General features: G+C 43.2%; 1 protein-coding gene across 6 annotated transcripts in view; it reads right to left on the bottom strand.

The window, feature by feature from the left end:
* Nucleotides 1–3766, bottom strand: part of Osbpl9 (oxysterol binding protein like 9) — a 139489-nt gene extending 135723 nt beyond the window's left edge. For 4 of the 6 annotated variants that reach the window (XM_057783506.1, XM_057783507.1, XM_057783509.1 and 1 more), the window contains exon 1: nt 3602–3717. In XM_057783506.1, coding sequence (XP_057639489.1) covers nt 3602–3712 — 111 coding nt within the window. In that variant the 5' untranslated portion in view covers nt 3713–3717. Of the gene's footprint in view, nt 1–3601 lie in introns of all 6 variants that reach the window. The other 2 variants (XM_057783508.1, XM_057783511.1) reach the window with 1 other exon arrangement.
* Nucleotides 3767–17271: the final 13505 nt, after the last annotated feature.

The following is a 17271-nucleotide window of genomic DNA, read 5'->3' as shown; positions in this document are numbered from 1 at the left end:
TGAGGACATGTTAGAGGTAGTATGTTTGCCTAGCATATGCAAGATTGTGGGTTCAATTGCCAGTCTGGCAAAGAGATTATGAAATAAATGAAAAGAATAAAGTAAACAGATCATTCCAGGCTGGAGAGACGGCTCAGCTGGTAATGGCACTTGTCACCAAGGCTGACAATCAGAGTTCCATCCCTGGGACCCACGTGGTGGAAGAAGAAAACTGGCTGCCTCGAGTTGTCCTGACTTCCATACAGGTAATATGGCATAAACCTGCCTGCACATTAACATATACACATGCACAAATGAAAAGTGTAAATTTTAATTTAAAAAAAAGTGTCATTCCATCCCTAGAATTTTATGAATTTTGGTGAAGCTCTAGGCTGAAAATAAGGCTTAGTTGAACCTATTTAAATTTAATCCCAGTGACTCTGGCTCAATCGTGAAATTATTTAATACTGATTCTCAGTAAAAGCTGACTCTAAAGCAAGGGCAATCTAGTTTAGTTTAGAATTTTCTGAGATAGTCTAGAAGAGATCAACAACCACAGTGCCAGCCCAGCACTCAAGTAATTTTGGAAACAAAGCATAAAGTGACTATTTGCTGCCTTGATTAAAACGTGGCACTACTAGCAAGTGTGTCCTGGGTCAGTGCAGCCACGGCGGCTTGTGTTCTCTTCAATTGTACCTGTTGCCTTGCCCTTCCACACTACGCTGGATTCCAACACTGACCTTGGGATGGCCACTTGTCACAATTCTGTGCCCTGTGGGAACCTGAACTGAGCACGGATTCTGCAGCCAGCTCGGCGCTTGCACAGGTGCCTAGAAGGGTCACACACTAGTATCACCTGTGCAGTGATGGAACCCTTTGGCTTAGAGGGAATCAAGAAGCAAGGGTGGTATGTCTTGAAACTCTGACATGAGTGACCCAGAAAAGCTCTCAGTAAATTCACATATATGAAGGACTTGGGCTTAGACAGTTTAGACCAAGTAAAGGTTATTATGTGATCATGGAAGACGAATTTGGATCTGAAATTCCTGATATAGATACAGAGAAGTTACTGTGTCCACAAGAAATTGCAGATTATATCGCAGATAAGATATATATATATATATATATATATATATATATATATATATGAATAAGGCGTCAGAGCCTTCTTCCTCATGGAGAGTTCTCAGAAACTGGCAAGCATCTAGAAGTGGGAACACACAGTGGCGTCATCACTGACTGACAGGAGCTCTGCTAGATTTGAATTTAAATTGTCTGAGTATTTCACCCTTAGAAAAAAATGTGGTACAACCAGTTCAGATACTCTTACTAAAAGGTGTGGCTGTAAGCAATCAGTCACATGCGGGTCATTAAGATAGACCCATATGAACTCTAATGTACTAAACAGTGATAGAACGCAGTGCCCGAATTCAATCAGACCCCTACTCTCCTTTTGGTTGTAATTTCTATTTTCACAACATAGTACAATTCTCTGCAAGCAAATAACAGAAGAATTAAGGAGATAAGTTTCTAAACAGCCATTAGTGAGAAATATGATCCCTCCTTCCTCTAGCAAGGACGTTTCATAGAATCTAATCTCAGAAGGGAGGACAACATTAAGGAAGAAAAAAAAAGTCTATGAAAAACTTCTTTTAGTCAAAAGAACAAGGAGTCCAAGCACTCCAAATCTACAAGGACAAGGAGACAGAAAAAGAAAAGAAGAAAAAAGAATCGTAACTTGGGACCTCTCCAAACTGCCCTAGATTCAGACCCACACAAATTTGGGATTTGAAGAGTAACTTAATTCTATAGTGCCACTAACTGAAATTACTTCACCATGAATATGATGGCTAGGTTCCATGGATTTGCTGATAATCACATTCACATTTAGAGAAACTTGATATTACTCTTTTAGTCATAGGTTTCATAACTCTTCAGTTTGTCAGTTTTCCATCCTACATAATCTTAATGTGGTGTGTGTTTTGTTATTGAGTGTTTTTGGTTTGGGTTTTTTGTTGGTGGTGGTGGTCTGTTTTACTCGTTTTTGAAACAAGGTCTCATTAGGTACCCTAGCCTGGCTTAGCCTTAACATTTCCAGTCTAAAATGTGGACATTTGGAGGTTACATATATGGGTCATTATATTCAACTCTGAACAATACTTATGTCTCAGTAAAGTTTGATCTTTTAAAACTTAGGCAGAAAGGGAATAGGAATGTGGGTCGGTGGTAAAGTGTTAACCTAGCATGTTCAAGGTCCTGGGCTCCAACAACAACATTAATAATAAAGATGTAGAGAAAAAAAGTTCACATCGGAAGAATGATAAAGGCAATGCTCTTATTGTTGCAGACTCACGTTAGTGACTTACAGCATTTACTTTTCTTCTTCGTGTAGCAAAAGAGCAACTTAATGGGAATCCTGACTCCACCACTTACAGCTATCTATTTGAGTTTGGCTAATTGCTTAAAAGCCCGCAGCCTTGGATTTCAAAACTGTAAAACAGGGACACTAAATGGGAATAATGAATACCTATCTTGCAAATGAATTAAGAGTAAATGAATTAAGGTGCCCACTAGACTACACTGAAAGCTCCCGAGAAGAGAGGCTGTGCCTACATTGCTGTTGATTCTTGGAAACAAGCAGAACAGGAACGCAACGATATTTTTAAATGTATGAATAAACTATGTATCTCTATTTCTCTCAGCAACACTAACTCTTCTCCCGTAACTGTATTTCTTCCTTTTTCTTCTATTATTTTCTAACGCCTTCAAGGCATTCTATATTTTGTTCTTCTGAGTGTTTTTATTTTCCTCACGGGCTATTATTAACTGTACAGCTCAAAGAAAGTAGCCCCGTTAGTAATTTCTCTAACACCGCCAACTTCCATCTATTAATGCGACGGGGGTGGATGAGGCGGTCAGAACATAGGTTTGTCAGCACTTCACCTACCTACCCTGGGCCACTGACTCGTGTCAACAACAATGAAGTCGCACAGTCGGCCCACCCCAGAACACAACTTTCAAGGCAACCGCCCCATCCCTGTCTACATCTCCGCAACCAGAAGACTCGCGCAGAGGGAATCCTCTGCTCTCAAAAGTTACGGAGTCCGTTACACTCGCGCCTCGCTGGAAAGCAGAATGAATCCCCAGAGTAGGATCGCCGAGCTGGACAGACGGGCGGGAATTCAGAACCCGTGGTGTGGACGAGGGTCACCTTTGGACCTGGCCAGGCTCGTTTGACCACTGCTCCGAGAAGGCAGCGCTCGTCCAAGCCCAGAGGAGCTAGGGGGTGCGGCCGGTACGAGGACGGAGGGCAATAGGGTTGACAGCGTGGATCGCACGGTTGACTGGCCACCGGGACTACGCCCACCGCACCTAGCCACCGCGCCGACCCCACCTAGCCCCAATACCACTCCCCGAGGCACCGGCTCGCCCCCCGGCCCATAAATCAGTCAGCCGGCACTGCTCACTGGCTGGGTCCGCAGCTCCCTCCTGGTCATTGGCTACCCGCACGCAAAGCCCTCCTCCACAAGGGAACCTCGCGTACGGCGGTCCCCACAGCTGAGCACCCCCGCCCCGGCTCCCCGTAGCTCGCCGTCCGGGCAGCGCGGCCTCAGCCACTCACCGTGTAATAAGAGAGCAGCCCTGCATTATAGTCCAACACGAACCAACGGTACTGCCAGCCCTTCATCACGTTAGTCCATTTGCTCAGCGGCCCTTCCACAATGGACGCCATCTTGGGAGCCGCCAATGACAACAAACGGCCTGACGTCAGTCGCCTATATGGCATTCGGCATGCAGAGGCGGGGCCTCCGAGACCCTAGGCGGGGCCGAAGCGTGAGTGGGCGGGGCCATGGGCGGGGCCTCTTGCAGCCGGTAGACCCACGCCCCTGGCGATCGTAGTCAGCGTGCTTGCTTTCTTTCTCTCTTTGCCTATTGTGTGTAGGAAGGGATGTTATGGAGGCAAGCTGAGAAAACAAGCGTGGATTTTAAGATTATTTATCCAGGCCGTGCGTGACGGTGTCAGTAGTTCAAAGCCAACTCAGCTAAGTGAGACTGTCTCAAAAAAGAAAGAAAGAGAGAGAGAGAGAGAGAGAGAGAGAGAGAGAGAGAAAGAAAGGGAAAGGAAAGAAAGGAAGGAAAAAAGGAAGAAAAGAAAAATTGTAATCTCAAAATTTGATAGTAGAAGAATCGAGGTGCAGCGATTAAGAGTATGTACTGCTCTTGCAGAGGATCCAGATTCGGATCCTAGTACCCACATAAGGGGTAGGGAAGCTCACAACTGCTTATAACTCCAGGCCTTCAGAACTGAGGGCACCTGTGCTTGCCTGCAGATACCTCTACCCCACGGAGACACACACGCTCAAAGTATATATAATTAAAAATAAATCTTTTTTTTTTTCGTTCAAGATCATCCTTGACTACATAATAAGTTCAAAAGTAGTATGGGCTACATAAAACATTTTAAAAGTTAATCACGTAGAATTTTATTTTTCTTTGAGACAGAGTCTCTTTGTAGTCCTGACTGTTCTGGAACTAGCAATGCAGACCAGGATGGCCTTGAACTCACAGAGCTCCGCCTTCCTCTGCCTCTCAAGTACTGTGATTAAAGGCATGTGCCACCTAAAAAAATTATTTTTTCTTTCTTTCTTTCCTTCTTTCTTTCTTTCTTTTTTGTTTTTTGTTTTTCAAGACAGTTCCTCCCAAATGCTGGTATTAACGGCAAGTAGCAGCATTGCCTGGCACAAGAATTCTTTTTTGAAGAATGCAATGATTGATTGGGAGGTTGAGAGATGGCTCAGCAGTTAAGAGTACTGGCTGCTCTTCCAGAGGACCCAGGTCGGATTCCCAAATGGAGGGTAACCACTATTTGGAATTCCAGTTCCAGAGGATACAACATCCTCTTCTGGCCTCCATGGCACCAGGCTCACATGTGGCACACAGACATACATGTAGGCAAAAAATACCCATATACTTTTTTTAATTGCAAAGAAAAAGAATACAGTGATTGCCAAGCACCCCACCCCTGCTATATTAATCAGCGTTCTCTAGAGTAACAGAACTTATAGAATGAATATATATATTAGAGATTTATTAGAATGACTTCTACAGGATGTGGTTCAGCTAATCCAACAATGGCTGCCTATGTACAGAAAGTCCAAGATCCAGAATTGTTCAGACCATGAGGCCAGATGTCTCAGCCAGAATCCTGAAAAGTAGGTCTAATACCAGTGAATAGGCTTGCTAGCAAGACCGGGTAAAGCAGGTCAAAAAAAGAGAGAACTTACCCCTTCCATGCCCCAATATTGGTCTCTAGCAGAATGTGTGGCCCAGATTAAAGATGGTCTTCCCACCTCAAAGATCTGGATTAGAAGTGTACCTTCCTACTTCAAATGATGCAATTAAGAAAAAAAATTCCTCACAGGTGTGCCCAGCCATTGGGTTGTAGTTAATACCAGATGTAGCCAAGTTGACAACCAAGAGTAGCCTACCACCTGCCTTCACTTAAGGAGACTTGTAGGTCACTCCTCACACTTCAAAGGACTTCACCCCCAATATTCATTTCTGCTTCCTTCCACAAACACTCAATAACCATGGTCTGGAAATGAAGCTCAGTGGTAGAGTGCTTGCCTAACACATGTGAGTCTCTGAGTTCAATTCCCAGAATTTAAATGTACGCTGTTTTGCCCTGAGAACTCTTCTAAGGCTTTGAGAACATTTGCAGAAGATAGAGGGGGAGGCAGAAATAGACAACAAAATCCACGATGGAGCATAGTAAACCTTGTTAAGTGCTATGGGTAAAAAAAACAATAAAGGTAGGAGGAGTTTGGAGCTGCTATTTTAGATACCTGAATGAGAAGGCAACTTTTTCAAGGTTTTACACATGTATATATGTATACATGTATATATTGTGTATACATGTATATATTGTATATTAAGTATTAAGTATTACTCCTCATGCACTCCTAACTCTCCCCTTTCTTGTCCCTTCCCTCCCATTAGTCTCATTTGTCCCTCTAGACAGTTTTTCTTCTGTTTTCAGGTCATATAAGTATGAACACACAATTTTATGTATCTACATAAAATATAGATACCACAAATGAGAGATGATATCTGCTATTTGCCTTTCTAAAGCTGGCTTAATTTGTTAGAACGGCTGTCTATAGTTGTATCCATTTTCCTGCAAATGACATGACTGCATTGTATGTACACTTTTGTCTCTGTACGTGTATGTGTGTACGTGTGTGCACGCAGTATTCATGCAATGTCAAAGGACAACCGGCAGTGTCGAGCCTCACTTTCCACCTCGTTTTAGATAGTGTTTCTTATTATTTACCGCTGTGTGTACCAGGCTAGCTGGCCTAAGAGCTTCTGGGGATTCTCCTGACTGCAGACACCTGTACAGACACACACTACCCCATCCAGCTTTATGTGGTTTTGTGGATTGGAAATCAGGTCCTTCTTGTGTAGTGAGCACTTACCCTCTCAGTCATCTCCTCAGCCCTTATTCTTTTTCTTTTGACCAAAGCAGAGACCTGAAGGAAGTGAAGGAGTAAGCTAGGGGAAGACCCTCCCAGGGAAAATGACTGGCTACCCAGAGCAGATGTTAGGAGTGAGCCAGGCATGTTGAAGAAACAATGAGGAACACAAAGAGAGGAGCAGTGAGGCAAAGGGGAAAGTAGTAGGAGGTGGAGACAGAAAGGGCAGACCACGCACAGCCGACAACTACAGTGTAAGTATTTATGGGTCACGTGCTATATCCAGACACCATCCAAGGTCCTGGATCTTCTGTGAGGAAAGCAAATACTCAGTAAGTAAACACGAAAACTTCCCAGCTGACAGAGTGCTTGCCGAGTAAGCACGAGGCCTGAGTTCAGTCCCACACACCCACGTGAAAAGCCAGGGGCACACCTGTAATCCCAGGGCTGGGAAGATGGGGACAGGAAGCTCCCTGGGACTTGCTGCTCAGCTAGTCTTGCCAAATTGGTGAGAGATAGATTTAGTAATAGGCTGTGTCTTTAAAATAAAATATGTGGAGGACTAGTAAAAGGGTTCAGTGCGGAAAGGCACCTGCCACCAAGCCTGATGACCCGGGAGCCCACGGGATGTGAGGGAGGACTAACTCCTAAAATCTGTCGTCTGACTTCCGTGTGCAAGTTGTGGTCCACGCCTGTGCCCATATATACAAACACACATGTCTGCACACAAGTAAATAAAATGTAGCTTTCTAAAGAAAGGAAACCATGCAGCACCACTTTGCTGAGAATTTAATAAGCTGTAATAGGATATCAAGGAGAGATAATGTCAGCTATGAAAATACTATCTAGAAGTGGAGATTAGGTTGTGTAGTTTTCTTTGTTTTTTTTGTTTTTTTTTTTGGTTTTTATTTGTTTGTTTTCTCTTAAGGTTGAAGATATCCAAGAGGCTAAGGCAGAAGGATCACTACTAGTTCCAAGCTAGCCTGATTTCAGTGTGAGACTCAAATCGAAACATAGATGAAGATACCGGGAAATATGACTTTGCTTATTTTCAGAGGTAGACAATGGAGACACTTGAAATAGGAGGAAACAGTAGTGGTAAGTCCTTGACAGGACTGAGACTCTGAGCCCAAAGAAGAGGTAACAGCATCTGGAAGCAGACGACTCATCCGTGCCAACACAAAGGGGATGGGGGAGTATGAGTTAGGTGCCAGAGGTTTGGTAATTACGTGAGGGTGCTCCTATCTGCCTCTGGGTGAAGGGAGGCTCGGAGCTCAGTAATTAATCATGTGGGCTTTGAAACCACAGCACAGCATCACAGTCCTGCACCATGTGACAGCATTTGGTCCAGAGAAGACAGGACATGTAGGATGGTGGTCCCCTGAGATTACAACAGAGCTAAGCTAGGAAGGTTCCATTAGGTAATGATGTTAAGACTATCATAATTGGATAGTCCAGACACTTTGCTGTGTTTGTGGTGATGCTGGTATAAGTAAATTTTTACTGCCAGGGCTGCTTGTAGCTTATACAATAATGTACACCATATAAGCTTGATAGTGGTAGACAATATGCCATGGGTTATGTAGTCTCTATATTCCCAATCACTATTTTAGAGTGCACCCCTCCTTATTAAAAATGAAAAGCTGGGTGTGGTGGTTCATGCCTATAATTCCAACACTGGCAGGACATAGGCGAGAGGCAGGTGGGTTGCTGTGAGTTTGAGGCCAACTTAGGCTGAAAAGAGAGTTCCAACCTAGCTTGGGCTATATAATAAAACCTTGACTAAAAAAAAAAAAAAGGTGAGAGGTAACTAAAGCAGCCTCAGGCCGGTCCTCCAAGAAGGCTTCTAGGAGAAATACAGCTACTCCATGTGCAGTATCTCTAAAGACTTTACAGTGGACCAGGTATTGGAGTGGAAGACAAAAATACTGATAGTCTTACTCTAGCGTAAGTGATCTGTTATGGTTTAGGGGTGAAAGACCCTCCACAAGATAATGTTTGAAACTTGGTCTTCAGCTAGTTGTGCCATTTTGGAAGCTTGTGGGACATTCGGGTAAGGCCTAACACAGGCAGGAAGTGGAACATTGACTTACAGACCTGATGGGTTATGGCCAGCCTCTGTTCCAGCTGAACATTCTACTTCCTGGCCCATAAAGATGTGGAGGAGTCCTATCCCCATGCCCCCTCCACTTTCACACTACGATGAATGGTAGCCCTTCAGACCATGAACCAAAACCAATTTTCCCTCCCTTAAGTTGCTTCTGGTCTAGTGTTTGGTCACAGCGACTAGAAAAGTAACTGATATATAGGCTGTACTGTAGAGTTTAAGTGTGTCAGGTGCCATCTAGGTTTGTATGAGTCTGTTTGCACAATGATGAAATAAACTCATGGCCTGTTTCTCAGCAAGAATCCCTATTGTGAAATGGACATGGAAACTGCTTTGAGATTCCACCTCACCCCAGTCAAAATGGTTACCATCAAGAAGACAAAGGACAAGAGATGCTGGTGAGTAGGCGTGGGGCGGGGGGAGAACCCTTATTCGGTGTAGGTGAGAGGGTAAACTGATGCTGCCACCATGGGAATCGGTATGGCGACTTCTAACAAATTAAAAACAACTACCAAACCAGGCATGGTGGCACATGCCTTGAATTCCCACCACTCCTGTAACAGAGGAAGCAGATTTCTCTGAGTTGGAGACTAACCTGCTCTACCCAACTAGTTCCAAGCCAGCTAGAGTTATAGAGGGAAGCTCTCTCTCAAAAGAAATGATAGAATTACCATGTGACCATACCACTCATGGGGTGTAGAGAGCCATGTGGAGTCACACCTGATGGCTATGTGTAGAGAGCTGCGTGGAGCTGCACCTGATGGTGCTGGCTCCTGCCCTCCACGATCCCGAAAGCGAGTGCTCTCTGTGATAATCAACTCCTAATATCAACTAGGCCTGACTTATCACGCAATGATTGTCAGCTGCTTGCGTATGCGTGGACCTATGGACAGTGCCCACCTGGCAATCTGGGGTTGGTTGCCCATGCCTACTTAAGGGCTGGGAGAGGTTTGCCTGGAGAGAGGAAAAGAGAGAGAGGAAGAGAGTGAGTGTGAGTAAGTGAATGAGAGAGAGAAAGGGAGAGAGAGATATAATTGTAAAAAGGTCCTGGAATAAACTGCAGTGAGAAGAGCTCCGGTGGTCGCGTCATCCTTGCGGGACGAAGGTAGCCGTGACAGTGGGGATAGACCCAAAGGACTCTAAATATTACCACAGAGAGACATTTCCATTTCCATGTTAGTGCTGCACTGTTCACAGTGTGAAGAAAATGGAATCGGCCTACATGTCCATGAATAGACATGAACAGATACTGAGAAAGTACATATACACGATGGAATTTTATTCTGCAATTTAAAAAAATGAGGGTCGGGGAGATGGTACTTGTTGCCACGCCTGACAACCTGAGCTCAGCCCCCAGAGTATAGACAGAGAGAACTGACTTCCACAGGTTGGTCTCTGACTTCCACACCCATGCCACAGCACAAACACACACACACACACACACACACAGTCAATAATAAGTGTGAAGAAAAATGAAATTTTTCGTGGTAACTTCATTCCATGCTACCATTCTGAGTTACAGAGTGAGATCTTACCTTTAAAAAAAATTCCCTCTTACCCTGGTTAAAAAAAAAAAAAAGAATTGGGCTGGAGAGATGGCTCAGAGGTTAAAAGCATTGGCTGATCTTTAGGAGGTCCTGAGTTCAATTCCCAGCAGCCACATGGTGGTTCACAACCATCTGTAATGAGGTCTTGTGCCCTCTTCTGGCCTGCAGGCATACAAGGAGGCTGAACACTGTGTAAACAATAAATCAATAAATCTTTAAAAAGAAAAAAAACAAAAAACAAGAATTAAGAGCTATGTGTTTCCAAAATATTACACCCCAACTGCAAGCTATGTTTGTACCATATGAGTCTTTTGAAAACTACTTTGTGGGACTGGAGAACTATCTCAGTGACTAAGAGCACATGCTGTGCTCACAGAAGACCCAAACCCAGTTCTCAGAACTCAGTCTGGTCTCACAACTAACTGCCTTTAACTCCAGGTCCACGGCATCCAGTGCCCTTTTCTGGCCTCCTTAGGCATTGCACTCACATGCACAAGCCCACGCGAGTTTGTGCTCAGGCACACACATATACACATAATTAGAAACAGTTCTTAAATGCCTTAGACATAATATAAATAGTATCATCAACCTCTAAATCTGTCTTGGCTTCCCTCAGGGTCAGCAGGCATCAGAAGGCTTTGCTTAGCTTCATCTGTGAAAAGACAGATCAACAGGAACAGGCAAGAGGAAGGGCTTGGCTCCTAAGACAAAATCCAGTTCAAAGCACTTTGTCTACATTCTACACTCCTCCGCTGAAGTTAAACATGGGGGAGACACGTTGGGCTCATCCTGACATTCTTCTGTGACAGACCTTGCCTGAAATGAAAAGGCAGCTGAAGTATAGAGGAAAAAAACAATTAGACTCAGAAGCAAAGAGAAGAGACAATGCTAATCAATACACGCTATAAACTCTCTGAGGACAGGAATGGAGGCTAAATTCATCCTAGCACTTGGAGGATCAGTAATTGTTTTGTTTGGCGCTGGGACTGTACTCAGGGCCTGAGTATGCTAAGTCACTCTATCACTGCTGTACACTACTAGCTCAAAATGTAATTTTATTTGTGTTTTGCTTTACATTTTTAAATAAAATATTTACTTTATTTATTTATCTTAAATAAACTAATTCTATTTTATGTTTTGTTACGATGGAGGTCTTGTTGTATAGTATAGACTGGCTTTGAACTCATATCCTCCTGCCTCAGTCACTCAATTAGTGGGGAATGCAAGCCTGTACAAAAAAACACCTGAATCCAGTGTGTGTGTGTGCGCACATGCAGAGTGTGCATGCATGTGTATGTGCTGCTAAGAATTGAAGGTAGACCCTGTGCATGCTAAACAAGTACTCTGCTGCTAAGTTACAAAGCCCTAGCTCAAAATTAGATGTTTTTAATTTTAAGATTTAGTGTGTGTGTGTGTGTGTGTGTGTGTGCTAGTGCCCAAAGAGACCACAGAGGTCACTGGATCCCTTGTAGCTGAGTTATATATAGGCAGTTGTAAATGGCTCAATGTGGGTTCTGGGAAATAAACTCTGGTCCTCTAGAAGAACAGCAAGCACTCTATCTGTTGTGCCATCTCTCCAGCTACTTAACTTCTGTTTTTTTAAAGATTTATTTATTCAGAGTGTGTGCGTGTTGGTGTGTGTAGGGTAAGAGGTCCTTGAGCACACAGATAAGCACTGGAGGAACCAGGAAGTTAAACACACAGGCCTGTCTCCTCAGCGGAAGGAGATGTTTACCTGTCTTCCTCCAAGAATGCTGGAAATGGTTGTAGTTTGCAACTTGGTGATCTTTTGATATCTGTAGGTCCAGACTTCACCCGAATTCCACAGAATATTGTTTATTCCAGACTTCCCCCGCCTACATCTTGAACATTGCTTCTCAACCCACAAAACCCATCCTTGTGAGAGATGTCATGTGTGCTTTACAACAGCCTAGGTACTTCTGTGTTTCTTTGGGCCAGGTCACTCCTGACTCCACAGGCCTTGTGTTTACCTCAGTCATTCTCCCTAGACCCTTATCTTGAGCTTTGTTTCTGAGTCAACAGAACCCATCTTTATGGAAGACGCCGCCTGTACTTTGTAAAGAGTTTCAATGTAAACGTGATTTAAGTTTGTTGTATACTTGGGACTGACTTAATTGTTATAAAGAAACTTTTTTCCAAAATTTTGCTGTGCTTAAATAGGACTAAAATAAACACCTGGTGTCATACTCCAGAAGCTTGGCCCATCACCCGCTAATTAGGTCCGGCTGAACTGAGTTTCACTCTTACCTCACCTAGATCATTTTCTTGCCAACTGTAACAGTTGAAGGGACCCCCACATGTGTGTCTGTGTCTGTAAGTACACATGTATGAGGGTGCCCATGTGTACACAGAGGTCAGAGGAGAGTTTGGATGAGCCCTAGTCATCCTCCTGTCTCCAGGCCCTCAGAGCTGGGGTTACAGGCATACCCTGGACACTAGGCTTGTCACATAGGTGCTGAAATTCCAGTCCTCTTGATTGAGTAGCAAATACTGTTAACCGCTGAGCCATCTCTCTAGTTCCTCATGATGAGATTTTTTTTATTTCTTTTTAAACCACCCTAGCAGTAAAACTGAAGCTGAAACGAGGAGAGGCAGACTTGAGACGAAGCCCCGTATAAAGGTTGTCACGTGTGCTGTAGTCCTAGCACCGACAAGGAATGCCACAAAAACGAGTTCTAAGCCAACCAGGGTTCCATAGTGACCTGTGTCAACAAAAACCCAAGCAAGTAGTGGAAGAGTCTAGGACTGGACAACCACAATAGGGATAGAGGGTGGTGAAGATTTGCTACTATGTATTTATTCTGCATAATTAATTAATTTTGAAACTGTGAAACTGTGTCTTCCATAGTCCAGGTTGTATTCAAACTGATATAAAGTGGAAGATGACCCTAAACTGCTGCCACCTTCCAAGAACTGAGATTAGAGGGTTTTGATAGCAACCTTTTTTTTTTTTTTTTTTTTTTTGGTTTTGGTTTTTCAAGACAGGGTTTCTCTGTGGCTTTGGAGCCTGTCCTGGAACTAGCTCTGTAGACCAGGCTGGTCTCGAACTCACAGAGATCCGCCTGCCTCTGCCTCCCGAGTGCTGGGATCAAACTTTAATTCAGTTAAGCAATAGAATTCAGTACTGCTTTCTCTCATTTGTGTGACTGGATAATCAGTTAAGTCGCTGCTTTTTGTTTTGCTGGTGGTGGATCTGTGTTTGTGTATTGCTGACTTATGACTTCTTTGTTTGACACAGGGTTTCCCTAAATAGCTCAGGCTGGCTTCAAACTGGAGACCATCTTCCTGTTTCAGCCCCACTCCTTGACCACCGCTGAATGCTGAAATTAAAGGTATACACCAACATGCTTAGCTAAAGTAAACCTTCGTCTTACTGTGCTAGGCAAGTGCTATTTTGAGTCTTACGGTGTATTGTTGTTTTTTAATACCCTGCCCCTACATGTTTTTTTTTTTCTTAAAGAAAGAACAAAAACAGCTTATGTTTCTCATTAGGAAGTTTCCTTCCTGTGAACAGCTGTTTAGAAATGATTGTGTGTTCATGTTCGTGTGTGTGTGTGTTTCTAGGAGAAATGATTTGTGTCTTTTCCCCAGCCTTCAGTCCTTCAGTGTAGGTGCGAATTGCTCCACAGCGCAGTCTGTCAGTGCTGGCTTGAGCCCTTCTCTTCCTAAACTTGCCACCAACTGTTTTTTTGTTCTTGCTGTTATTGGTGTCATGTTTCTTAATTGGTATTTGTTGGCCATCAAATAAAACATGTCTAGAATGCTGCCTTCTTAAGAGAAAACATATAAACCTACAAAATTTAACTGTCCTCCTGTCCTTAACTGGGTGTCAAGGAAACGGATCATGATCAGATGTGGGGACGGCAAAATAAGACAGCTGATTATTTTTGTCTGCAACCAGCAAGTGTAGCCCTGGGTTCTTTCCACCCGCTCCTGAACCTACAGAGGAGAAAACAAGTGAAGTATCTGGCTGAGGAAGATGTGGCTACAATGTGAGGAGAAAGGTTACTAAGAAAGGAAGAGAAAGGAATGAGCTCATCTTTTGACCCCTTCCAGTGTTCCCTCAGAGACCCACATTCCAGCTAGCCTGGGCTCCATTCATTTCAAAAGCACCCTCCTTTCTCATGTGCTTCTGACACTCTGCTCCCTGTACCTGACTGTACCCTTTAAAAACTTTGGGTTGCCGGGCGGTGGTGGCGCACGCCTTTAATCCCAGCACTCAGGAAGCAGAGACAGGCGGATCTCTGTGAGTTCAAGGCCAGCCTGGTCTACAAAGGGAGTTCCAGGACAGGCTCCAAAGCTACAGAGAAACCCTGTCTCGAAAAACCAAAATAAATAAATAAATAAATAAAAACTTTGGGTCTTGTTGTTTAGCTGCTGTTGGTTTTTCAGATAGAATCTCATGTAGCTCAATCTGGGCTCAAACTCACCTCACTATGTGTAAGAGGCTGACTTTGAACTCCTCATCCTCCTGCCTCTACCTGAGTGCCTGAGGTCCCTGGCCTACTCTTATATCCCTACTTGAAGCACATTACCTGGGCCATAGCCACCACAAGTCTGAATGGAACTCCTCTGCTTTTCCCTGTGTAATTCCACCTCCTCCTTATCCTTTCCCTGAGAACAACTGACTAACCATCCAGACTCCACTTTTGTTGTAGAATATTAGTTGAAGATGTGTTACAGGAGCCTGGAGAGATGGCTTAGAGGTTAAGAGAACTGGCTGATCTTCCAGAAGATGTGTTATATTCATTTGTGCTATGGAATATTTGTTTAATGGTGCAAAGATGTGTCTCATTCTTTAATGTTGCATTTAACTCTGCAAAGCTGTGTTACTTTGCCTGTCTAAGACACCTGAATGGTCTAACAAAGAGCTGAACAGCCAATAGCTAGGCAGGAGAGAGAAATAGGTGGGGCCGTCAGGCAGAGAGAATAAATAGGAAAAAGGAGGAAGAAGAGGGAGGAGCAAGAAATGGAGAAGGAGAGGAGAATACAAGGGACCACCTACCCAATCAGCTATGAAATAAGAAGTAAAGAAAGGAATTAGGTTAGAGAAAGGTAAAAGCCCAGAGGCAAAAGGTAGACAGGATAATTTAAGAAAAGCGGGCTAGAAATAAGCCAAGCTAATGCTGGACATTCATAAGAAAGAATAAGTCTCCGTGTATTTATTTGAGAGCTGGGTGGCGGGCCCCCAAAGAGTAAGAGTTAAAAAAAAAAGTAAATAAATAAACAAACAGCTACACACTTTGAGATTTAGTAAGCTGGGACTCGGTTTGATTTGGTTTGTGCACAGCTCCTTGCTTCTAATAATGCACCAGCAGCTTGGCTCCCTTACTGCACATGCTATGCATACACCCTTTTCTGAACAACAGACGCATATCCCACCACTAATGACAAGTGGATTGAGATAGTTTCCATCCCAATGCATCCATGTAGAAGAAGGGAAGACCAATCCAGTCCGAACTACTTTGGGACACAAGTACCCTCAAATGTTAGTGAGAATCTAGTTACCATATTATACTTACACATACTTGGGTATACATCTGATTAAGATCAAATGCACTATGGAAAGGGACATACACAGAAAAATTATTATAGAACCCAATCTTTCAGTCAAAACAGAAAAGCACTCTACTATACCATTTAGTATCCAAACTCCTCCTCTTCTTGAATCCCATAAAAGTAAGCCCCAAGCTAGACAGTGGTGGCACACATGAGAGGCAGAGACAGGTGGATCTCTGTGAGTTCAAGGCCAGCCTGGTCTACATAGTGAGTTCCAGGACAGCAACAACTGGGTCCCTTGAGTATCCTCACTCATGTGACCACTGTCAATCTGTCAATCTTGACAGTGTATCCCTTTTTGATTTGTACTATCATTTCTCTTGAAATAAAGTTTTCCAGACAGGAGAACCAATGGAACAGAATCAAAGACCCAGATATCAGTCCACACACCTATGAACACCTGATTTTTGACAAAGAAGCTATATATATTGAAGCAATATATATATATATATTGAAAAATAAAAAGCATATTCAACCAATGGTATTGGCATAACTGGGTGTCAACATGTAAAAGAATGAAAATAGATCCATATCTATCACCATGCACAAAACTCAAGTCCAAATGGATCAAAGACCTCAACATAAAACCAACTACGCACACTAAACCTCATAGACGAGAAAGTGGGGAGTACACTTGAACGCACTGGCACAGGAGACCACTTTCTAAATAGAACCCCAGTAGCAAAGACACTGAGAGAAACAATTAATAAATGGAACATCCTGAAACTGAGAAGCTTCTGTAAAGTAAAAGACATGGTCAACAAGATAAAACGGCAGTCTACAGAATGAGAAAAGATCTTCATCAACCCCATATCAGACAGAGGACTGATCTCCATAATATGCAAAGAATTCAAGAAATTGGTTATCAAAAGGACAAATAATCCAATAAAAAAAATGGGGTACAGACCTAAACAGAGAACTCTCAACAGACTGAAAGACATTTAAGGAAATGCTCAACATCCTTAGCCATCAGAGAAATGCAAATCAAAACAACTTTGAGATTCTATCTTATACCTGTCAGAATGGCCACTGATGACAGCTTATGATGGAGAGGTTATGGGGTAAAGAGAGCACTCATTCATTGCTGGTGGGAGTGCAAGCTGGTAGAGCCCCTTTAGGTATCAGTGTGGCGATTTCTCAGAAAATTAGGAAACAACCTACCTCAAGACCCAGCAATACCACTTTTGGGTATATACCCAAAGGATGCTCAGTCATACCACAAAGAAATGTGCTCAACTATGTTCATATCAGCATTATTTGTCATAGCCAGAACTTGGAAACAACCTAAATGCCCTCAGCTTAATGGATAAGGAAAACGGAGTACATTTACACAATGGAGTACTACATAGCAGAAAAAAATGACATCTTGAAATTTGCAGGCAAATGTATGGACTTAGAAAACATCATAGTGAGTGAGGTAACCCAAATCCAGAAAGACAAATATCATATGAAGTCACTTATAAGTGGCTTTTAGACATAAAGCAAAAGAAAACTAACCTACAGTTCACAACCCCAGAGAACCTAGACAAAAAGAGGACCCTAAGAGAGACATACATAGATCTAATCTACATGGGAAGTAGAA

Source organism: Chionomys nivalis, chromosome 11 (assembly GCF_950005125.1).
Source record: "Chionomys nivalis chromosome 11, mChiNiv1.1, whole genome shotgun sequence".
Classification (NCBI taxonomy): domain Eukaryota; kingdom Metazoa; phylum Chordata; class Mammalia; order Rodentia; family Cricetidae; genus Chionomys; species Chionomys nivalis.
The sequence above is the reverse complement of the archived record's forward strand: the minus strand, read 5'-3'. Positions and strand labels throughout refer to the sequence as shown.